Source organism: Notechis scutatus, chromosome 3, assembly GCF_049901735.1.
Source record: "Notechis scutatus isolate UNSWTSFEM ecotype Mainland chromosome 3, rNotScu1.2, whole genome shotgun sequence".
NCBI lineage: Eukaryota > Metazoa > Chordata > Lepidosauria > Squamata > Elapidae > Notechis > Notechis scutatus.
The window spans coordinates 84,059,011-84,084,878 of NC_142011.1; the positions used below are offsets into that span (position 1 = coordinate 84,059,011).

Here is a 25,868-nt window from a genome sequence, read left to right on the forward strand (position 1 = left end):
TTTTAGAGGGCCGCACAGCCCTCCATGTGCTCACCAGAGGTAGCCTGACTGCCATTAGGTACTGAGATGAGACCCTCAGACCCCTTGTGAGACCATATGCTGGTACGGTTGGTCCTGGGTTCCTCCTAATGCAAGAAAATGCTAGACCTCATGTGGCTGGAGTGTGTCAGCAGTTCCTGCAAGACGAAGGCAGTGATACTATGGACTGGCCGGCCCGTTCCCCAGACCTGAATCCAATTGAGCACATCAGGGACATCATGTCTCGCTCCATCCACCAACGCCACGTTGCACCACAGACTGTCCAGGAGTTGGGGGATGCTTTAGTCCAGGTATGGGAGGAGATCCCTCAGGAGACCATCTGCCACCTCATCAGGATCATGCCCAGGCGTTGTAGGGAGGTCATACAGGCACGTGGAGGCCACACACATTACTGAGCCTCATTTTGACTTGTTTTAAGGACATTACATCAAAGTTGGATCAGCCTGTAGTGTTTTTTTCCACTTTAATTTTGAGTGTAACTCCAAATCCAGACCTCCATGGGTTGCTAAATTTGATTTCCATTGATAATTTTTGTATGATTTTGTTGTCAGCACATTCAACTGTGTAATGAACAAAGTATTTAATAAGAATATTTCATTCATTCAGATCTAGGATGTCTTATTTTTGTGTTTCCTTTATTTTTTTGAGCAGTGTATTTTACAAGGTTGTTGTTTATAGGGAAAAATAGGAAGAGGAAGGAATAGCCTGAGTTCCTGAAAAAAAAAGTGGGATAGAATTTAAAAAGAATTAAGTAAATAGAATATTTTAGGTTGCCAGTGGGAGAAGCTAACACTACATGACTCCCTCAGAAGAAGGGTTAGATAAAGATATAATGAATAAAATGTCCTTAATTTTTGCTTTTGCAAAAAGCAAGATATTGTGTGTGTGTGTGTGTGTGTGTGTGTGTGTGTGTGAGAGAGAGAGAGAGAGAGAGCGAGAGAGAGAGAGAGAGAGAGAGAGAGGAGGGGAGGGAGGGAGAGGGAGAATTGTTACATATAGTGCCATCTTGTGGTCTTTCCATAGAAAAACATAAAAGCAAACCTTTAAACAACTGGAAGTGACAGTAAGCTTAACCAGAAATGAGAAAAGAATGAAGAGAGAGAGAATCATTGGCCCGGAAGCAGCCCTTAAATGTTCACTGATTTTTTTTCCTTGAAGATGCCAAACACATTTGCAATGTTTAAACCAGAGAATGCTAAGCAAATTGTGCCGAGCAATAGTGACAGGTTAAATATCAAATTCATGATTCCTGGATTCTCTAAAACACATTTCTGAAAATGAATCCGCAGTACTGCCCAGCCCTACTTACATTGTATTAATCAAGTATATTAGGAATAGATATTTATTATTTTAAGCTTAGCATAGACATTTTTAACCAGTTTATTTTTTTATTCTGTTAGACATCTTACTATAAAAGAAGATAAATGCTATGTTCTCTCCTACTTTATAAATTGCAATATAATTGTAATTATCTAAAAATGGTTAACCCTGATTATATTTTAAAACATACGTTGTTGGCACAAGTTGTCGGCTTAAGTTGACACTTGATGAGACCATGGAGTTTACATCTATCCCACATCAACAGGAAAAATATATCTTTTCTATGCACTAGTTATATTGTCACCATTCTGAACATTTAAAAAAAAAATTAAATGAAAACCTACCTTAATTCAAAATGAGTTTGCTTTCATATCTCTCTTTTTTCCTCACCTGAGCTTGCTACTGTTGGCATTATTTTTAGATCAATTAACAGGATGCTGTAATTATACATCTGAAAATACTTTATGCTACATTTTTATAGAAATCACATAGCTAATAGCTCAGACAGTATTTTCTTTCAAGTTGTTCACTAGACACAGCTCTACAGAAATAACACAATATTAAAAGCAAGAGAGATTTCTTAAAAATGTAATCTTATTTGTAAGAGGAAGATAGAAGACCTCATTACTTTCTACAAGTATAAACACTAATATAGTATATAAATGTTAGCATTTTATTTTATTTTTTTATTTGAAGTGAGAAAAATCATATCTTGGTATGTAATCATTTGGCCTACTTAATAAGATGATCATTGAATGTTTATTAGTATTTCTTTGGCATTTTGGTAAAGATCATGATTTTGGTCTTATGGTAATTACCAATTGGACATTGAGGTTGTATTAACTAAGGGCCTTCAAGGCTCCTGAGACCAACTGGAATCTATGATCGCATCACCCCAATTATCTGCATAGAAAGTGAAATGCAGTTGTTCCCTAGATGAAGTGTCTACAGGTAGTCCTCGTCTTATGACCACAACTGAGCCTAAAATTTCCATTGCTAAGCAAGTTGTTCAATGAATTTTGCCCCATTTTATGACCTTTCTTGCCATAGTTGTTAAGTGAATCACTGCAGTTGTAAGTTAATAACATGGTTCCTAATTGAATTTGGCTTCTCCATTGACTTCGCTTTTCAGAAGGTCACAAAAGATGATCACAGGACTCCAGGACATTGCAACCGAAATAGAAATTCTGGAATAGCCCCACCGCCCCGTATAATAATTAAATAAATTACTACAAAGAATAATTACAGTTCTTTATATATGAAGCTGTCTCATTATGCCCAGAGATAATTAGATAGATTAGTACAATGAATAAGTAAAGTCATGAATTGTAAGTCATGAATTGTAATTAAGTTCTGGGCTTCTAGATGACATAATTGAAAAGACGGTCAGGTAGAAATTACATGGTACCCAGTCTGCAACTTCTCCTCCGTTAATTGTTATTCAGTAACAGTAAACTTTTTCTAAATGGACACGGTTATCCCCAAGTTGATATAATAAGGGAGGGGGGTCTCCCTTTCACAGGGAACAAGTCTGCAATATTTTGTATTGGTTGTGCGTTCCGGCCCCCTTGAGCCCCCGCTTTCCCTGGTCAGTAGATCAATAGTGGCCCAGATCTTAGGCTGTTGCTCTTAAACCCAGGTTGGTCTACAATAAGGCACCCCTCATTATTGACTGGATCACCACCAAGAGTGTATAGGCTTGGCATGTATCACGGATACATAGGACCAGAGGGAAGATTTCCTCTCTCAGAAATATACCTAGCCAGATATCGGGTATGGGCACCAGTCCAGATTGCGGGGCAGGGGAAGTAATGTGACTGTTGCTTTCCAAGAGCTGTTACCAAGGGCATAGCTCCACAAATGCCCATTGTGAGACCTTTTTCCTTAGAGTGGTCCAGAGGTGGTATTCAGCAGGTTCTGACCAGTTCTGGAGAACTGGTAGCGGAAATTTTGAGTAGTTTGGAGAACCGGTAAATACCACCTCTGACTGTCCCCGTCTATTCTCTGCTTCCCGAGTCCCAGCTGATTGGCTGGGTCTTCTTTTGTTGCCCTGCACAGGAGAACGGAGCTGGGAAGCAGGTTAGTGGGGTGGGGAGGGAATGGGGATTTTGCAGTATCCTTCCCCTGCCACGCCCACCAAGTCACGCCCACAGAACCAGCACTAAAAAATTTTTGAATCCCACCACTGGAGTAGTCTCTAAGGACTGCTGCTATTGTATTAGTCTCATTGCCACCTAGCAGTTTCCCTGCCCAAGCTCTTGAACCAAGCTACAGGGGTGGTGGTGGAGTTTCCCAGGCTGATGATGATCTGGGGGGCTTCAACCTGCCTTCCATGGGAGTGGGGTGTGTGTGTCAGAGATAGCTCAGGAGTTCATGGAATGACATTCATGGGCCTGTCCCTAGATATCCAGGACTCGACTAGGAATAATGGTCACACTCGATTTGGTGTTCTTATTGGAATGGTGCCTTTGTGATGTGGAATTGGTGGATCTATCTTTTGGCCCCATTGTCATGTTCAGCTTAGAGCAAGGGTCTTCAAACTTGACAGCTTTAAGACTTGTGGACTTCAACTCCCAGAATTCCTGAGCTAACATGACTGGAGGTGGAATTCTGGGAGTTGAAGTCCACAAGTCTTAAAGCTGTCAAGTTTGAAGACCCCTGGCTTAGAGTGTGGTAATGATGAATTTCTCTAAGGCTGTACCCCTCTGCAGGGATGTGGAACTTATTAGATCAATTCATCCCTGGCAACGGATGGATCCTGATGGGTTTCAGAAGTTGGGGGCTATAACTAAGGATCTGCTCTATAGTCCTGCCAAGAACCTAGTCCCTACCTGGAGTAAGAAGTCCTGAATAGGATTGTGCCCCCTCTCTCAACCTTGGATCTTGTTGTTTCCTAGGGTTTGCAGAGGAACTGAGAGAGATGGAATGGCTCAAAAGATGCCTACAAGGATTGCTGTTGAAAGATAAAGGTTGAACTCAACCCGAACACATATAAGAACTATCAAAGATTTGTTGCCCATTGCTGGAGAATGGAGTTTAGAGAATCCATAAATGGGGCTGTTCTTATTGCACTTTTTCTTACTCTAATATATATGGGTGCGGAAGGTGATGGTTAAATGAGCATAAAAAGATAATGGAGAGATACTAAGCTATTCTCCTGTTTGCATTGTCTCAAAATAGAACTGACTTTAAAAATGGCACTGTAAAAATTGGCACTGTGAACCTCACTTACAAATATTGGCTTTATGGTAATCAGTTGGCCATTGGACATTCTGACTGGTGTAAAATATTTATTAGATTTTTATTTCATTTGTATTACTTTATAAATAACTCAAGGTGACAAACATAATGCTCCTTCCCTTTTGTATTTTCCCCACAACAAACCTGGAAGGTGAGTGAGTGAGTGAGTGAGTGAGTGACTGGCCCAAAGCAAAGAAGCCAGACTCTGACCAGTTAATACAACTGGTAAAAGTTCAGATGTAATTGTCTCACTCTCTAACCAATCTAATTTGTAAATGTTGGTTTACAGCTTGGCTTCTACCAAATTGTGGTTTAATCATCTGAAAGGCTGAATGAACAAAAATGGATACCTTCCCACCATGCATCAATTTGGCTCACAATTAGTATTTCTGGTGAGCATCCTGGTTTTACTTCATTTAGTACAAAATGATTTGTTCTCCTTGAGATCCAAAGTATTGCCATCAATTTTCTATAGCAATCTTTTTAAAGTCAACTACATATTCACAATTGTATTTGTTGGTCACCTGCCCATCTGTTTAACCATCTCCATATCATTCCCTCTCAACATAATCTAAGGTTAAGTACGAATCTGCTCTGGCATGTTCCTTTTTGTTTTCAACATCGTCCCATTATGATGAGACTTTTCAGCAAAAAAAGACAGGCAGCTGTAAAACCTAACATGCAATCCGATCTTAGTTAGAAGCAAGATCCAGGGAGTCCACTGTTTTCTCTTGAGTAAGCGGAGGTTGGTGTTTTACTACTCTAATCGTTCGACCAACCGGGTGTAAGTCTTAATTATGCATAGCTGTGTGTTTCCCTTAGGGGTATGGCAGCAGGGTTCCCACGTTAAGACATAATTCTGCAACCACTTTATGTCTTCGGCGCCTTGCGGAACTTTAGCCGTTGTTTCCATAAGCATTCTACCTTCTTTTTCCAGAGGAATCGCCATTAAATATCCAGGCGATCGAACAAATGTTAAGAGGTTGGACGAGAAGGTCATTCTCCTGGTTTTTTTCCCCACGGCGTGAAAGTTTCTTACTTTACCTACTCCCAAAGGTGCGTTTGGGTTCTTTCGCTCGGGTTCTCGGCTCCGCCCCTTGTGGGATGCGATGCAGGAAGAGTCCTGGCTATAAGAGCCTATAGATAAGCATGTTTGCCTGCGTGCTTGATAGCGTTAACGTATAGGCTGTGTGTAGGAAGTCTTCATTCCTTGCTGGTGTTTTCGGGCAAAAGTTTGGGTGGTTAAGTTTATGCGGTGTTATGACAAGGTAAGAAACGGGTGTTTTGGGCATCTCGGTATTCAGAGAAGCAAAGGATGGACGAGAGACGCAATCTGTACTGCAACATACAGAGAACATAAAATAAGCTTCCAGTTAATGTAAGGCAACGAGTGTGAGTTAAGTTTATGGGAAGCTGGCCTTGCTGCGGAAAGGACTTGTTGCTATAGAAAGTAGGCCGGCTGAATTAGTTTAAAACAGCTTCCCTGGGACGTGTTGGGCAGCTTTCATTAGATTGTATCCAGGAGTTCACTGCTATTGCTTCTGATGTGTAGTAAAACTACCCAAGTACGTTACTAGGAATAGTTTAAAGAGGAGTTGCTGGTGATCTGCTTTTAGAAGGCCCCACTGAAAGTCAAGTATAAATGAAGAAATGTTCGGGGTTTTTATTAAACCCTGGCTGGTATGTAGTAAAGCTACCCAAGTTACTAGGAATAGTTTAAACCAGAGGTCTCCAACCTTGGCAACTTTAAGACTTGTGGTCTTCAACTCCCAGAGTTTCTCAGCCAGCTGTTGAAGTTCACAAGTCTTAAAGTTGCCAAGGTTAGAGGCCCCTGGTTTAAAGAGTTGCTGGTCACCTGCTTTTAGAAGCCCCCACTGAAAGTGAAGTATTAAATAAAGAAATATTAGGGGGAGGAGCGATTTGTTAAAACCCTGGCTAGGCCTTTTGGAAGCACACTTCTACTGTATTTTGTAAACAGAGTACGCCTTTGCATCACTTTACATTTTACGTAGGTTGGCAATGATGAATAGTTGAAAGTTTCTTCAGAGAAACTTTTCATCCAGCAACATTGAGAAATCTCAGTATGGTTTGGAACACTGTCAGCCAGCACATTTTCTTTTAGAGAGAAAATATATATTCTATAATATTAATGGAGTGTCCAAAAAGAAAAAAATAGTTGCAGAATATTGTGGAAAATCCACTCTGATACATTGCATATAAATTGTTTTTGAATTGGCCTCTTCATGTATGAGATATTTAACAAGATGCTTCATGATAGCACTAATTACTGCTAGTAGAAATACAAAAAAAAAAAAGCATGTTCTTAAGATTTCAAATAATTCCTAGATAATCCTGCTATGTTATATTCTAGATAAATATAAATTTTAGAGACACGAGAGATGCTGTTGGATATGAGATAGTATATAGTATTTGTGTTGTAACCTTTGCAAACTATTTTAATTACGCTTAGCTATTCTCAGGGAATAGATTTGGGAGGGTTCCAATCCATCATTACTATTTATCCTGATTTAATTTCTATTGAAAACATCTTTGAAAGAATGGCATTTGATGGTTAATCTCTGACACTCCAAACTGTATAACTAACTTTAGAATGCTAAAACAAACCTGTTAAGTATATATATTTCCCTAAATATATATGTTTACTTTTTTAGATTTCAGACTGAGAAGTAGTAAGCCGAGTAGCAATTTCCAAGCCTCCTATAAAAGCAGCTGAAATATAGGAAGTTTCCTAAATAGAAAAATGAATCACAAAGAAGCAGTAATTAAAATCTGCTTCCCAAATTCAATTATAAAATATAACTGAACTTCATTGATTTATTTCTCCCTCCTCCTTAGATGGCCAAATCCATGCCTAAGAAACTTAATAGGCATTTTTGAAACCTAGTATCTTTTGGACTAATTTTTTTTACCATTCATGGATAAAAATGTGATGGAGATAGCATATACTGCCATTGAACTCCTTGGAGGAAAGCTGATAAATTAAGGGGATGGAAAGATCAGCAGAGTAGACATTCCTTGATAATCTTGTCTTTCATTGATATTGTGACCTAAAGGCCATTTAATAAATCATATTTTGGAAGATTTCATTTGAACACAAACTGGCAGAGTTGTTCCACTGAATGTATACCCTTGGGTGTACTTCAGAACAAATACTTTTTTGCCCAGTGAAGCTTGTCTTTTCTCTTTTAGAAGCTCAATTGTATTTAATCTGTCTCTCTCAAATGTTATCAGTTATCAGACCCTTCTTTTCTGACTCGGCCTTGTATATGGAGCTCTGTTTGCAAAGTCCAAATGGGTCATCTTGATATAGCAATAACCTAGTAGTCTAGTTTTCTCAATGGCCAATGAGTGGCAACATTATCATTCTTAATATGTTACCTTTCTTTTTTTTAAAATAATAATAATACACAGTCTTCTTTATAATTAGGGGTTCATTGGAAAGTTGAATTATTCCTGAATCTTGTTCTTTCTCTGACCTTACTCTGAAAATAATGTCTAATGTGGATAATAGCATAAATATATTTTATTTTTAGTAAAACATTGATCCTGCATACTAAATTCTGATGATTTTTCATTGGCTACTATATTTTATTACTTAGCAATTATGTTTAACATTTATTCATTACATTTATATCCTACCTATTCTTCAGTAGTTCTAGCATTCCATTTTTATCCACAATGTTCCTGTAAGATACGTTTGGACAGAGAGATGATGACTATTCTGGGTTGGTCCTCCAAGCCTAATCTTCACCGTTACTGAAATGTAATTCAGCTGCTCTTTCATGACCATTTCTTCCATATTCTTTCTTAAGAACCTAAATCAAGCTATGTTGTTATCTCACAAAACCCTCATTCTGTTTTTTTAATTTTCTATGTGTAGACAATAAAATAGCCACATTAATCAAGTGATGCCAATATGCAGAAATTGATATTTGGACATCAGATTTGCCTCTACTGTAATTGGATTATGAAAAGCAGTCCATTTCTTCAAGTTACAGAACCATTGTAGCTCCTTTAATAAAGATGGTTCTTTTGAGTAGTTGTCGAAAAACTTGCTTTTTCTATCAAGGGGAATATAGAAAATTACCTCCCTTCTTCCTGCTCTTCAAGTTCTCTTTCTCCCCAAATATATATTTTGCTTCTTTGTTTAACCATCATTTCATTAATATCCTCATTGGTGTATGATGATGTAATGGTGTCATTTCAAATAGAGTTAATATAGTACTGGTGAATGATTCAAGAAACAGAGGGGAAAATGGCTTCTTTTGCAAGTTCCATCAATATAATATGAGAAAGTAGTTTGCTTAGAGTGGTCATATATTGTCCTTTACAGAAGACAGGATTTTATTTGGCGGGCTATCAAAAGAAATGTTGAAAAATGATGCAGTCCTTGCCTTCAAGTTGCTTATTGGCATTTCTTCTCTTGATGACGTATGAGTGGGTGTCATGGAACCCTTCATAGACTATAAATTTGAACTTGCTATACCCCAGAAAATATTAATAGGTGAAATGAAGCTCATACCTGATAAGTTCTCTGTAACTCAAAGTGGTAGTTAAGCTTATGTTTTGCTACATGTTTCCTCAAATAACACATATGTAACTAACATAGTGTAACAGGCAGCAACTGATAAATAGCACATATGTCCCTGTGATTTTGTTTTTAATATATGTTTCTTAGGATTTAGTCTGTTCCAGTTATGAAGAATGTGGTCAGATCTGTTTGGGATCTGCTTTTGGAGACTAAGAGTTATAGAAATATTTTCAAATAAACTAATCAAATGTCTAACTCTATCACCAGTCTTAGTCTAGAGTTACATGTCCTGCCAATATGGTTTATGACTGGGATCATGCGACATGCTAAGCTCAGATCAAACCAACACTTTAACATTAAACTGCATTTAAACCTAGTATTACTGTGGGGTTTTTTTCTGTCTCTAGACTGTTAGGCTTACTTAAACCTATAATAATCTATGAGAGTAAGGAAGAGGATTTTGGTGGAAATATGCAGGATACTATTACTTAGGCAAAAAGGGCTGTAATATTTTTGAAGTTTGGAGAAACATTCAGAAGTAATTCAGGCAAATAACTGTCTAATTCTCTGGAGAGAGATGTATAAACCAGACGTCTCCAAACTTGGCAACTGGCTGGAGAATTCTGGGAGTTAAAATCCACAAAGTTGCCAAGTTTGAGGATCCCTGTATAACACAATCACACTGACAAGCTTTTATTAGTTTAGCCCATCTATGCTTCTAGCCCAATCGAATGGGGTTGACGCTTAAGAGTTTTCCTTCAAAACCAGCTTGATTGAGAAATTCCTAGCACTTCTTAACTCAGTTCTTCCACACTGATGTGTGATCACAAATCAGTGACTCACAGTGCTGACTCCTTTTTTTGAGGAAAATTTTTGAAGTTCATTCAGCTCTTCAAGGATTTTTATATTTGTAAAGAGCTCAAACATGAAATGAACTTTGATTATTTGCCTATGAATTCAAAGAATGAGTGTTACCGGCATCTCCTTGAAAGAGATGGATGGTCTAGAAATGTGAAATATAATCTTATGACAAGGTGGAGGAAGGTATTTATATATGTTGGCAGTCTTGAGATGCTTATAAAGTAATAAAGGTGGGATAAAAATCAAATACATATATACTAATTGTATCCCTTTTAAGTAAGCTCTGTGAGTATCATATAAAATTATCATATAAGACATAACAAAAGTACAATGGAAGGTATGCAAATGAATTGTAGAAAGGATCTGGGATAGGTAGGTGATGTTGTTTGATGGTGTTAAAGATATTGTAGCAGGATGTACGCTATTCCAAGTAAAGTTGCCTTTAGCAATTGACTGATGGGTGATTTTGTCAATACAGATGATGTTCATGTGAGGCTTCAGAGGTTTCTCGATTGCATCCAAGGCACCTATTAATATGGGTACCATCTTTGCTTTCTTTTGCAACACTCGTTCTACTTCAATTTGCAGATCTTTATTTACTTGAGTTCTTTCTCTTCTCTTCTGCTGACCCCAGGAACTGCCACATCCAATATCCAGATTTTTAAAAATCTTTTTTATTAACAATTGTTAAGCCTGGGATATGTTGTGGCAGGTGCTTGCCTGTCAGAATTCTAAAGTCCCAGGAGCACTGTAGCTTCTTCATTTTCTGTTTGTCTGTTTTGTGGTCCCACCAATTATTGCTTGGAGGAAGTGGTATTCCAATGCAGATATTCCAATTCCAATGCTCCATTGTTCTTAATTTGTTATGCTATTGTTTGTAGTCAGTCTGTGTGTTCTTGCAGCAGTTAACCTGGCAATCTACTATTTCTTCAGCTTCTTTGTAGAGGCAGCATTTGTTGTCTCTTGCTGTCATCTCAATTATGGCCTTGTATGCATTTGTTTTTAAAGCTTGGTCTTGTGCAGCCAGAATTAGCTCCTCTGACTCTTCAACTTTTCTGCTCTTAGCTGTTACCAGGTCTTGTTGTTAACTGCTTTAGGTAATATTTGTTTGTTTAATTTATGGTAAAAATGGGGAGAAAGGGTATTTAAAAATTTAAGGAATGCAATATGCGGTGAAATATGTAAAATACACAATAAAATAGTGTATTTTGTTTTAAAGCAGAATGTCAACTAAATTAATGCCAAAACTCAAATGGTGTCATTCTTTGTTAAATCTTTATTTCTTGAAAAAAATCTACATTTAAAAAATCCCAAAGACCAATGGTTATTACATTCTAAATGTATGTTTCAGTTGTGTCAGCATTTCTCACTCGTTGGAACAATGATGGATTGTCTTGAAATTAAAACATGAACGGAAGTATTTGTTTAAATTGCAGTTAGTATTTAACTCCAGATCGAATAGACCTAAGACAGTATGGCTATTCTCTCTTGGATGGTAGTTAAGGATATTAAATTGGGGTTAGAGTATTTTAAACTGAGGTTGAAAGAACATAGGTTTTTAATATTGCTCACTGGTGATAATTACAACATTGAAAGAAATGATTATAGGGACCCAAAGAGAATGAAGTCACAATATATCTAGTCCCAGATTTTAAAATGGAGATAAGTAGTGGGTTGTGGGCTATTAATCCACAAAGATCAGGTAGAATGTGTGCTCTTCAAGTCCCTTTGATTGAACAGTGTCATCCATGGGGATCAAAGGAGAATGCCTTGTTTGTTACATCACCCTGGAGACTCAGCTGTTTCCACCCTGATGATATTCTGAAAGCCCTTGAAAACTTGGTGGGATCCCAGACCTTGTCTTTAAAGTGTAAACCAGTGGTCCCCAACCTTTTTGTACCAGGGACCGGTTTCAAGCAGAAAATTTTTGCAAGGACCCGGGGGAGAGAAGAGAAGGAGGCTTCGCCTTTGCTCCACCAGCCCAGGAAGAAACTGCTTCAAAGAAGGGGCTTCTTCCTGTCGCCGCAGCTATTCCAAAGCGCCATTTTCACCCCCACTCACCACCGCCCGCCCGCCGCGCTTCAATCCACAGTGTCCCGTTGCTTGCCTGCCTGCCTGCCTGCCTTAGTTTCTGGTTGTTTGGGAGCAGCTTCGCTGAGAATAATAACTATTCGCTCTTTTACTCAGCCGAAGCTGTTCTGATTCAACCATTAACGAAGGCAGGCAGGCAGGCAGAACGGAGCACTGGGTTGAACCCCGCGGGCAGGCGGGCGGACGGGTGGGGGGGGGAGAACGGGCGCTTCGGAGGCGCTGCGGCGACAGGAAAGTCCCCCGCTTCTTTGAAGCAGTTTCTTCCTGGGCTGGTGGAGCGAGAGAGCTGACCCAGAGAGATGACAGGCTTCTCTTTTTTAGCCACCCCATCCAGCAGCATTCACCAAGGTGAAGAAAGCCATTTTTCCTTTATGCGGCCCGGTAGAGGTGCTCCACGGTACCGGTCCGCGGCCCGGTGGTTGGGGACCCCTGGTGTAAACCATCCAGAGTAATCAGGAGCCAGGTTGCCTAAATTTAATAAAGTGAAAACAAAGAAATGAATCAATATCTTGCAACATGGGGAATGAAGGAAGAAAGTGGGCACACTGAATTAAGGAACTAATGTGAAACCAAGTGGGAAGAATTTAGTACAAAAATCCAGTTGGCCGTGAAGCTCGCTAGGGAATCTTACTCCAGTGACTATCTCTTGGCCCACTCTATCCTTTGGGATTCTAGCGAAGGTAATGTCTCTCTTCCTTATGAAAAGCAGAATGCTATAGTCTTCCTTGGCCAGAAGAAAGGAATAGCAGAAAAGTAACCTTTGGAGGACAGATGGTCCTTGATTTACAACTGGTTGCTTAGTTACCATTCAAGGTTATGGTGGACCTTAAAACAGCTACTTATAACCTGGATTTGAAGTTCCAGTGTCTGGGGTCCCTTTGTAATCACACAACTGCATTTTGGGCTCTTGGTAACTGACCCACATTTATGGCCGTTTGCAGCATCCCACAATCATGTGATTGCGATTTACAACTTTTCCCCAGAAACTGGCATTTACATGACAAATAATGGGCTTGCTTCATGACCACTCTATTCATTTGACAACTCCTGCATTTGCTTAACAAGCACTTCAAAAAATGTCGTAAAATCGTGTGCAGTCACATGATGGTTTGTTTTATGATAATCACAACATAGAACTAAAATTGTGTGCTTAATCACAGTCATAAGTGAAGGACTACCTATATATGTTAGTATACTATGGTAAAAGTCTGTTCCTGGCAGAAATTATCATCATAGAAATCATCTCTTATTCTTTGACTTTGAGCAGGTGACTATACTGGCTCATCTTATCTGGGCCTACAGAGAATTAACAAGGTTGTATACTAGTAGGGGCCTGCAAAACCTGTTCATGTACATGTTGCATACATGTATAACCTGTTCATGTATGCAGCACAGTAGGTTTCAGTAGTTTATAGTAAGAGATGTTTGGTCCAAGTTCAAAATAACCCAAGGCCCTTTAATTCTGGAAGCGAATCAAAATGATTGTTCTGATTCATTTAAGAAAAAGGAAAGAGGTTGGGATTAAACTTTAAAAGACCGAGGTCCCTGCAAGGCTGCTTTGGGAAAATGTGAAGGAAGGAATGACAACAGCTCTGTGATGTTCACTCTTAATTTGTTTTGGTAGATGAAGTCTTCCAGAATAACCTTTATTGCTTGGCTGCTTGCGTGCCTTTCTGATCAATCAGTTGGTTACCCAGATGGAAGAGTATCCGAATCCTGTGACTCCATGTTGCCTTTTCACGGAGGGTCACCTCAGGAATTTCCCAAGCATACCATTGAAGTCAATGTGACAGAATTTAAGCCAGGAGATCGTGTGAAAGGTATTGATTTTCGCCAAGGCTCTCTTATGGTGCTAACACCATCTTCTCATGTTTTTGTGCTTGTTTATATATATGTCCTCAGCATACATATTAGTTTAGTGGCCATTCAAAGTGACAATGGCATTGAAAATATGGCATATAAACATTTTTCATCCTTATGACCATTGCAGCATCCCCATGTCACAAATTTAGATGCTTGCCAAGCGACTCATGTTTATGACGGTTGCAGTGTCTCTGGGCCATGGGATCCTCCTTTGCAACCTTCCGACAAAGTCTCTAGGGAAGCCAGATTCACTGAACAGCCATGTTCCTAACTTAACAACTGCAGTGATTCATTTAACAACGGTTGCAAGAAAAGACGTAAAATAGGGTAAAATTCAGTTAACGAATGTCTGGCTTAGCAACAGAAATTTTGGGCTCAATTTTGGTCATGTCGCAGATTAAATGTACTTTTTAAATATGAACATTTATATGTTTACGTTTTTAATTGTGCTGCATGTGGCACACAGATCACTTCTTTCTTGGTGGGATGGGCAACCATTCAAATTTGACAATTTTTCCCCCACTGCTGTTTCCTTCAGAAATGTGGGTGAAATGCTGGTTATAGGTTAGCTTTCCCTAATGGGTTGGAATGACTTGTTGGGCCCAGTTTGAGTTCACAATGGTTCATTCCTAATGCGAGAGTATAAACTATAAACAACATTTATAATAGGCTCTACTGGTTTTTCCACTCTTAAAAGGTGAGTTGTTTCCAGAAGGAGCCTAGGGCAGCTATGCCACTTTTATTTTCCTAGCAACATAGGTTTTTCAAGAGTGTTTTCTAAATTACCATGCTACCATTCTAGGAAGTTGCCATCTTGTCTATCTTAATTCAGGTTCTGTATCTGAAGTTTGTTTTAGATTATAGTATCTGTTTTTTTAAAAAAAATAAAAAATAAAAGGGTGACTGTAACATTCAAATTATGTGGTAAACACGAAAAGACAAGCTAACATTGTTCCAGGTTTTTACATTGTATTTTAAACATGTTCTAGTTGTATTATAATTCCCATAACCAGCTTAGCCATTGAAGAGAATTCTGGGAGTAGAAGTCCATATACACCTGGCAGTTGGCAATTTTACAAAATGCTGGATTTGAGGCCTGCTCTTGTGGCCAGAATAAACTGAGATTCATCTCCATTCCTTTTCTCAAATTCTTGATTTTAGTTAGTTTTTCTGGCCCCGCATTTGAAGGCTTTTTGCTACAAGCTCGTAATGCTGACCGCTTGGAAGACCCGCCCATTGGTTCTTTTGCATTAGCTGATCGGAAACGGTCTCAGCTCCTTAAATGTGGACACGTAAAGGTAAGAAAATCTTGAAAATGGCTTCTGACAGCCAATTTTGACTAGCTTTTGAGCAATAAATAATGTAGGGAGCATTCTTAACACTGTTGCTTTAAATTACAGTTTTATATTTGCATCAGTTTCATATTGGAATTAATCAACACTAATGATGCTTTAATAATACCTTTTCCTTTATAGACTATTTTTCCTTTATAGATTAAGTTTAAATATCAGGGTTCCCTCTGCTGGTTATCCGATGCAGAATAAGTTAGTAGCTGTTAGCACACTATATTGCCATGTTTTATATATCCTTCCCTGTGTGCTTTTTATCTCACTTAACTTTTCAGAATCCCTCTTATCTTTTTCTGATGGACATATTCAGATTGTAGAGCAATGTGCAGATTAAGTAATATTGATGAGTTTCTGGTGGGTTCAGATAACAGAAATAAATCCTCAAGTGGTTGAAATTTTAAACAGGTGGTATGCAGATATTAAAATGAAACATGATTTGCTGCTTCCTCTGAGTAACCCAGCTCTTTATAGGGATGGCCTTCCTGAGAATATGTAGGCTAGAAGCTATAATATGAAAATATAATAAAATAGTAAAAGCACCTTCAAATAAAAGAACCATTAAAATGAAATATTAAAATACCTAATAACAGTGAGCAACTGAAATCTTTAAAATTAAAAGCTGAGGGAAATCATTTGATAACACAATCCGATTTTAGGCAGAATAAAACTCCTAGTGCATACATTCATAGCCTTAAATGGTTTAGGATGTAGGAACTCAGACTGCCTTTCATATGGGATTGTTTGTACATTAACCCTAGTTGTTCCAGTAAAGTTGTTTGGCACCTCAATAATTGCATTTATATCATGCTAAGTCATAAATAGTTTGTAAGGTTTCTGTTAACGGATGTCCGTTTTATTTTAAGCTGTGCCCCCCAATTGGGTTTATATATAATGCTAAACAATAAACTGTTTTTTAAACTGTAAAGTTGCATTCATAGAACATATTAAGCTAAACAAATCAGATGTATCTGAGCTTAATCAGTATGGTGCGTTGAACCAAAATTTAGTTTTTGTATGGCTTGGTGTTTGTGAACCAGTTATGAATTGTTAGATTGGAATTTAGTATGGTTTATAAACCTAATTATTGAGTTGGTTCATACATTTTACTAAGTCTTTATATATTTTGCTTTCTGACTTGATGCATTGTTGGTACTCAAGTGGTTGCGGCTTATTCAAAAAGCTATTGTTAATACAGTGTCTTGATAAAGTGCCATGTATGAATCCAGCCATTATGTAATGCTAAAATGGGGCTTCTGTATTTTGTAGAATTCAGCTGTTAGTCACACCAGTAACTCTAAGAAAAACCATATGGATGCTTATTGGATTGCTCCTAGAGATGCACCAAAGAATGTACAATTTCTGTAAGTGTATTAAAATAATTTTCCTGTTTGGATGTTCTGATGTATTCCTTTCAAAAATACGTATGGCCTGCAGATAATGAAAGATATGCAAATCTCTGAACTGAATGTCATGTTGACAAAGTCCTGTATGACCTTTCAGTCTTCACATATCAGTGTTGGAATCCCTGTTTTATTTGTACAAAGCAGCTGGCAAGAGCTTCAGCTCAACTTGAACCAAGGTTGAACCCTCTAGGTCAGGGGTCCCCAACCACTGGGCCGCGGACCGTACCGGGCGTGGAGCACTCTCTACCGGGCCGCAAAGAATTTTTTTTAAAAATGGCGGCTTTCTTCACCTTCGGTGAATGCTGCTGGGATCGGGATCAAGGACACAAATGAAAGAAGGGGAGGGAGGAAGCAACCGAAGCCTGTCCTTCTCTCTGGGTCAGCTCTCTCAGTCGCTCTCTCGCTCCTCCACCAGCCCAGGAAGAAACTGCTTCAAAGAAGCGGGGGCTTTTCCTGTCGCCGCAGCGCCTCCGAGCGCCCGTTTCTCCCCACCCGTCCGCCCGCCCGCACGGGGTTCAACCCAGTGCTCCGTTCTGCCTGCCTGCCTGCCTTCGTTAATGGTTGAATCGGAACAGCTTCCGGCTGGGTAAAAGAGGCGAATAGTTATTATTCTCAGCCGAAGCTGCTCCCAAACAACCAGAAACTAAGGCAGGCAGGCAGGCAGGCAGAACGGGACACTGTGGATTGAAGCGCGCGGGCGGGGGTGGGGTGGGGTGAAGCGAGGTGCTTGAATAGCTGCGGTGACAGGAAAAGCCCCGCTCTTTGAAGCAGTTTCTTCCTGGGCTGGTGGAGCAGCGAAGAGCGAACCTCCTTCTCTTCTCTCCCCCGGTCCTTGCAAAAATTTTCTGCTTGAAACCGGTCCCTGGTACAAAAAGGTTGGGGACCACTGCTCTAGGTCAGTGGTTCTCAAACTTTTCTTCACCATGGACCCGCTTAAAATACCTTTTATGGCCACAGACCCCCCAAGACATAACTCAAGATTTAAATCATAACACTTCTTTAAGCCTTTGCAAACCTCCTGTGACTGTATCACCTAAATATGAGCCAGCAGTGGGCTGCAGCTGCCAAAAAAGCCAAGGCAATCCTAGACTGCATTAACAGAGGGATAGAATCAACATCATGTGAAGTGTTAATATCACTTTATAATGCCTTGGTAAGACCACACCTGGAATACTGCATCCATCTTTGGTCGCCACAATGTAAAATAGATGTTGAGACACTAGAAAGAGTGCAGTAGAAGAGCAACGAAGATGATTAGGGGACTGGAGGCTAAAACATATAAAGAACAATTGCTGGAATGGGGTATATCCAGTTTAATGAAAAGAAGGACTGGGGTGACATGGTAGGAGTGTTCCAACATCTAAGGGATTGCCACAAAGAAAGGGAGGATAAGAAGCGATGGATGGAAACTGATCAAGGAGAGAAGCAACCTAGAACTAAGGAGAAATTTTCTGACATTACAATTAATCAGTGGAACAACTTGCCTCCAGAAGTTGTGAATTCTCCCTCACTGGAACTTTTTAAGAGGAGATTGGACCACCCTTTGTCTGAAATGGCAGGGGGTTGACCTAGAAGACCTCCAAGATGTCTTCCAACTCTGTTATTCTGTATTCTGACATCACAGCCCCCAGAGTCCACAGACCACAAGTGGAAAACCACTGTTCTAGGTAATTAGGAGCTGTCTCAGAGCTTCTATTTAGTCTGAAGGCTAGTATAAACAGTATGTAGACATCGGGAAGATTTTCTTTTCATTAGTTTAGCTTCTCTGTATCTAGACCTGTGATGGCAAACCTATGGCACATGTGCCACAGGTGGCACGCAGAGCCATTTGTGCCAGCACGCAAGCTGCAGGCAAACTTACCTCACTGTGCGCCTCACAGCTGATTTTCAGCTGGTTTGAGGCCTTTTTCGGCCTCCCAAAGGCTTGAGGAAGGCTTCTGCAGGCTTTGCAGGCCGAAAACTAGCCCCGTTTCATCACTTCCCATTTTTCCGAAAATACCGGAAGTGACGAAACGGGGCTAGTTTTTGGCCTGCAAAGCCTGCAGAAGGCTTCCTCAAGCCTCTGAGAGGCCGAAAAAGGCCTCAAACCGGCCAAAAATAAGCTGTGAGGTACAGTGCAGGTAAGGGGGTGGCAGGGGTGGGTGAGTAGGGATTGCATGTGCATGCCTAGGGGGCGTGGGGGCACGCGCATTGCCTTTTAGGTGCTGGCATGCGAGTGTGAGTGTGCAAGTGCGCGCACAATTTTTGGCACACGAGCCCAAAAAGGTTAGCCACCACTGATCTAGACTGATCACCTGCAATACAGTTAAGAAACTCAAAAGATCTGGAGAATAAATACCACAAAGATTGGATATGGTCTCTTCCTTTAACATTTGTTATAGATCTGTATGAATCCTTGGGACTTTTGCCTCTATCAGTCATTGGTTATGATTAATCCTCCTACCACTATTTAATTAGGAATTAAAATTTAAATAACTCTGGAATGGGTTTAAATAACTCTTAAAGGAACAAATGGTGGATTTTCTGGGTTAATTTAGATGGATGTTTGGTGGGGTCATTTTTTAAAAGGGTATTGTATGTCTGTGTTAGGATATTTTTACAGTTCAGTTGTTAACTAAGAGGCTTTGTCTCTTCACAGACTCACAGTTGTACAAAAATTCATTATCTATTGGGTAAAAATTCCTGGTCCTAAGATTTCTCAACCTAGTATGCTTCCTTTGACAACAATGTCTACAGATTGGACTATTCCAACATCCTTGCCTGTCTCTTCCATAAGCCAACCAGTAAGTAGGAATGAGTTAATGGATTGTTGTTATTGCTGAATTTTCTTACACATAGCAGAAAAACCTAGAGTATTGCTAATGTATTGAAGCAGTGTATACATTTCATGAATAAATATTTGTACAAAACCTTATTTGAGTTTCATATGCATTATCTAGATCAGTGTTTCTTAAACTGCTTTTCTCAGGATCATTTCCCAGTTTTAAAAATTATGGAGCGCTCCAAAAGAGCTTTTCTTTGTGTGGGTTATATTTATCTTTTCTTAATAAATTTTTTTTATTAAAAGAAGATTTTTAAAAAAAGTTTAAAAGCTACTGAAACATAGAAGAAGAAACAGAAAATGATTATAGAAGATTATATTTTTGTAAATATGAAAATGAATAACAAAAAAGCATGAGAGAAAAATATCTTTAAAAAATGACTTCCAAACTTCTTTGTAGCAGTTACAAAGGTAACAATTACTGGTTGGAAGGTATATATTTTTTTATCTTGGCTCCACAAGTTTTGGAATGGAGATGATTTTTAAACCCTTTTGGGTCAAAGTTCAGACTGATTGGGTACAATATTTAGGGTACCTTGGTAAAATATATGCCCTTCTTGGAAGAATGGCTTTAAGAGGTGATGTTTGGGGTTCCTATCTCACTATTTTAATTATGGTTTTGTATTGCCCAAACTCTCTCGAAATGCAGCATACAACTTTTTAATATAAATAAATGAATAAAATTGGGAGAGGCGGTCTAGAGTTTTGGCATGCTTAGATGTTTTTATTATGGTGATTTTGCTTTTTTACTAGATATTGCAATGTTTAACTTGACTTACAAATGTTAGGTACTATATCTACACTCACTCATCTGTACCTGGACCAGCACATAAACCCAATAAATAAGTTAATGGAAAAATGCAGAGCAACATATTCAATCTAGCCAAGATTACAAACTCCTCAAATTCAGCTGGGTATTTTGGAGCACTCCTTGTTTAGGACTGAATTTGCTCAGGTTTCAGTGACAGCTAGAAGTATACTTGCATGCTAAATCTAGTGTGTAACTGCATGCATTCCTAGAGATATTGGATCTGACCGTAGCAATGCATGCCTTAATTATATCCTGCTTGAATTACTGTATTACTGTAGTGCATTCTATACATGGCTCCTTTTAGAAAGTTGGAAAGTTCATTGATGTCACCATTGATCTGTTTCTGGACAAAATTCAAAGTGCTGTCTAGAGCCTATAACGGCACATGTCATATGCAAAGAAGTTCTTTGAAAAGTCACATGTTTCCAGATGTGAGTGACTGGAGTTCATGGCTTTGGGGAAGAATGTTTTCTCTTTCCTGCCATAATAAGAGATCAATATGACAGGAACTTGAGATGCAGCTCCAAGGCTATAAACTACCCTACCAAGTGAGGTCTGACTGTTTCCATATCTCCTATAAGTAAGTCTGAAAGCATTTTTAAAAAATAAACAGCCTTTATTAAATGTGTGTCTTAAGGTTTTGATTTGATAGATTTTGCTCAAATGATGTATTAATTTGAATTGCAAATAGAACTTGATTTGATGCATATTGCTGGCCATATCCAGTAGCATTTTAGTGGACTATCAACAATTGCACTTAATAAGTAACTTTCCAGCAATGACATCATAATATTGATAAAATGATTAGGATATTTATTTACTTCTTATACTTTATACTAGAGTTTCCTTTATATTCGGTTGCTTTATTTACTTAAACATTGATATGGTTGCTCATGTTATATAAAACAAACCCTAGGTGACTAACAGCCACGTATACATATGACAAAAAAATACAACAAAATTAAAACTCTAACCTAGCATCAGGCACTCTAATACTGCATCTCAAAAAGAAAAATGTTGAGCTCATTTCCCATCCTAGCTCAATACCCGAGGAAAAAGCCAGGTCTTATCAACCTTCTGGAAGGCATAGATGATAGGGATCCTCCATAACTCAAGGGGAGACTGTCTGATATTTGAGGTGCTGCTACAGAAAGAGTTTTTTAGGTGCCACCAAATGGCAATGTTTAAAAGAGGGGAACTGAGACACACCCATCCTTACACAATATGGAAGGATGGTTAGATGTCATTGAAAAGAGAAAATATCTTAAATAACATGGTCTGTACCATGCAGGACTTTAAAGGTGAAAACTATCACCTTATATTGCACCCCAAAATAAACCGGAAGCCAGTGAAGCTCTCACACAGCGGTGGTGTAACACGAGCAAAATATAGAGCATTCAGAACTGCACACACTGCTTCATGCTGGACCAGCTGGAGACTTCAACTATATGTCCATATAGAGTGATTCAAACATTGTGGTTTAAGTGGGAAGTGATTAGGTAAGGTGTGGGTTGTCATGAGCACACTTCCTAGATATTGGTTCGTTCTCTCTCTCTCTCTCTCTCTCTCTCTCTCTCTCTCTCCCTCTCCCTCTCCCTCTCCCTCCCCCTCCCCTCCCCTCCCCCTCCCTCCCTCCCTATTGATCTACTATCTATCTATCTATCTATCTATCTATCTATCTATCTATCTATCTATCTATCTATCTATCTATCTAACTAACTAACTAAATTTATATGGCAAGATGACTGTCATGGCTGTCTAAATAAAGTAGTGCTATAGATTTTTTTTTTAAAAAATAATTTTTTAGTCTTTTTGCAGAATGACCAAAATTCTGTCCTCTTAAAAAAAAAGACCTCTGTGCATAGAGTTAGTAATTATAGAGCACTTTGTGTTGATTTAAAAAGCCTTTAATTGTTCTACAGAATAAATATCTATATCCGTATTATACATTTAAGTATCTGACTAGGACTGTAATTGTAGTGTGCATCCCAAATTATAGACTGTTGCTGTGATGTCAAGAATCTGGCTTAAACAGAATTGTGGATTTGAGGCGTAGAGCATAATAATTGCCAGAAAAATGAACTCTTTAAAAATGCTTTAATATGAAAAGAATGAACTAAAACAACAAAACAAAACTGATTAAATTACATATAAAAAGATAAATGCAGTTTTTATCTTCCAAAATATAATTTTATACTAATATTTTTGAAAAGAAAGATTAGAAACTAATGTAATGTAAAATAAGGAGGAAGAGAAACAAAGCTAAAAGTGCAATAAAAAAAAACGCATTAGCAAAAATAGAAAAGAAAAAAGATATAAAGTTGTACTTTTGAATTATAAGTACTAATATAATGCCAGTATATTATTACAAAATGTCAATACAATATCAGTACAGTTACAAATTTACCTCTATGGTTACAACATAACTCTTTTCTTTCTACAATTTAATTAATTATAACCATAAACTATAAGCTTTCTTTTCTGTTTTATGCAAAAAATTCATAAGGGGTTTCCAGCCAGCAATAAATAGATACTATTTTTTCTCATTTCATATTCGAGTCAATTTAGCCATCTCAAGAAGCTCCATCATCTTTAACAACCATTCCTCTATTGTGGGTTAATGCTGAATCTTTCCATCTTTGTTCATACAATAATCTTGCAGCAATTATCGGGTATAAGAACAAAATCCTTATTGGGATTTGTCCTTCGATCCTCCTCAAAAAAAACCTCTGGTCTCGATTTAATTTTTAAAAACTACGGAATCCGTGTGTGTTTTTGAAATTTTCCAGGTTTTATTTCATGGCCTCTCCTTTGTGGGATGCTGTAGAGCTAAGTGCTTTCTCCACTCCTTTTTAACATGTACATGAAATTGCTGGGTAAGATCACCTCTCACCAGGGGACAAAGTATCACGAATATGCTGATGATATCCAGATATATACCTCCCTCCTGGGTGAAGTGAGTGATGCAGTGGACATACTTTCATGGTGTCTGGTGGCTGTGGGGGTCAGGATGGGGAATACGAGACTTCAATTGAACCTTGGTAAGGCAGAGTGGCTGTGAGTGGGCCCCCTGTATCTAGGAGTTTATCACTTTCGGTCTTGGATGGAGTCACACTAGCCCTGTTAGACCCAGTGCATAACTTGAGGATCCTGTTAGACTCACAACAGCCTTGGTCCGCAAAATGCACTGGGTCCGGTATTGGTCATAACCTATAAAGTTCTACATGGCATGTGGCCAGGTTTCCTGTGGGACCAGCTGTGCCCCATGGCATCAGCCCAACCCACTCAATCAGGCAGGGAGGATACATTGCAGACCCTGGCAGTCAAATAATTTTGACTGGCAGGGTCTAGGAAGAACGCCTTCTCTGCCACTCCCTCCACATTATGGAACATTCTTCTTCTAAGGGTGAGATGGACTCATGCTGTCCTGGTCTTGCTGGAGGGGGCACAAAGGTGCATGTAACCGTGAGGATGGCTGGTGCCATGAGAATCCTCTCTCCGCCTTATTACCAACGTTAAATGACCATCTTGGAATTCTTATTTTTCGTTCTTTGAAATAAAATTTTCTAATGTTATAATCTTACATTTTTAAAAACCTTTAATCCTACATTAATCTTAATGTTTTATTATTAATTTTATATGCTGTTTTATAAGTTGATTATACTGTACGCTGCTCAGAGTCCTTCCTTGAGGAAGATGGGCCGCCTAGAAACATTGCAATACAAATAAATGTATAACTAGATTTTTAGCTCCCTGTATCATACATTTTCACTTGTTCTTATTTCTTATTTCAAATTTCAACAAAACTTTATACCTTTTAGCAGTTACATGTTCATCATCTGCATACAATTCTATTTCAAATTCAGTCTTACAAAACCATAAACTTATTTATCTACTTTAAATCTTTCTAATAGTTGTAAATAAGAATACCATTGCCTATCCCTCTGCCACCAGTTCTTCTCTTGATTTTATTTTACATTCCCCTTAACCAAATTCTACGATTGTGTGATTTTATAGGCTCATCTATTAAATGGTTCTTGTGCCGAGAGCCACAAAAGTATTTAGGGGCACAATTTTTAATCGGTAAATAGAACTTTGTGGTTGTGGGAAATGTATTTTCCTTAAATCCTATAACTTACTGATGCTCTGAAAATGCCCCATTTCTCCAGCAGTGGTATGTGGAGTAACTTAACCTTGCTTTTTGTCTCCTTAGTTCAACTCTTCAGACTGTGGAGATCGCAAATTCTGTGTGAGAAATCCAACACACTGTGATCCTAAATCCAACAATTGCTTCTTTCTCTCCTTCAAGCAAGATAATGACTCCGTGTGGATTGAAATGAGTGGTCCCAGTGAAGGCTATATTGCATTTGCATTATCTCATGATCAGTGGATGGTTAGTAAGTCTTCTGACACCTGGAAAAATGGCAGCACCTTTTGAGGCTACTCCTGTGGCCGTTTATTAGTGTTTTAACTTGGGTAATTTCTATAGTATGCGTGAGCAAAAGGGTGGTGTGTCAGCATTCCAGAAAAACTCAACTCCAATTAAAAACTCTGCAACAGGCATTTTCTCAAAGTTTCCTTTTATTTAGGGTAGTATACTAGCACATCTGGGAAAACCGAAATCTGAGAGTTCCGGGTTTTCCCTTAGTAATTCAAAAGCCCTGCACCCATCAGTCCATCACATGGTCCAATCACCATCCACCCCAGCTAGAGACATCCCTTCAACCAGTCCTCCTTCAGGTGCAGGAATAACATGACCTTGACCGAAGGGAAGCATGCTATTATGTCTAACTACCAACACTCTACCATTCCCCCCCTCCTACTTTCCCAGGCACAGGAATGTGGCAGCATGGAAGCTTCTGGTACTAATATGGCTTCCAAAGCTGACATTGTGTTCATCAAAAATTTTCCTACATAAATTTGTTCATTAAACTGCCCATGATAAGTAATGCTTTTCTGACATAGCTTGTAGCAGGGATAGTTTAAAAAAAAAAAAAAAAAGTTAGCACAGCATCTATTCTAGCTGCATTCTGCCCAAGTTAAGCACATTAAAAGTGGTCAAAATCTTGTGCAATCATGAAATCTCAGATTCTAGCATTCTTATTGGAAATGTTGCAGTGAGATTATGATAGTTGAAAATATGTGGGAGAGGGAATTCCCAGGCAATTATGGGAGGTTGTGCATTAATATCCAAGGTCTGTGAAGACTCTTTAACTCTTGATAATAGGATAAATGTTGCATAATTACTAGCATATTCCCTTTTGTATTGGGCCAATGGTACATATTTATTTAAGCCTCATTTCTTATGAACTTGTCCCTAAACTATTTTAATGAAACCCTGCATTATTTTACCAGATTTTTCAGCCACCGGTATTTGTCCTTTAAGATGGAATGTAATGATTCTCATAGCTTTGCGTTTACTACCATAAATAAAACATCAGAGAGGTGCATCTCTAGCTCATCCTTCTCCAACCTGATACCTTCCAAATTAATTTACAACTAGTAATGCTTGTAGATT

General features: G+C 38.7%; 1 protein-coding gene across 1 annotated transcript in view; it reads left to right on the top strand.

Annotated features, from left to right (window-relative positions):
- The first annotated feature begins 5,677 nt into the window (after positions 1-5,677).
- Positions 5,678-25,868, top strand: part of FRRS1 (ferric chelate reductase 1) — a 32,518-nt gene continuing 12,327 nt past the window's right edge. The window contains exons 1-6 of the mRNA XM_026674089.2: positions 5,678-5,867; positions 13,728-13,923; positions 15,128-15,264; positions 16,582-16,676; positions 19,357-19,501; positions 24,564-24,743. Of these exons, the coding sequence (XP_026529874.1) occupies positions 5,850-5,867; positions 13,728-13,923; positions 15,128-15,264; positions 16,582-16,676; positions 19,357-19,501; positions 24,564-24,743 (771 nt within the window). The 5' untranslated portion in view covers positions 5,678-5,849. The remainder of the gene's footprint in view (positions 5,868-13,727; positions 13,924-15,127; positions 15,265-16,581; positions 16,677-19,356; positions 19,502-24,563; positions 24,744-25,868) is intronic.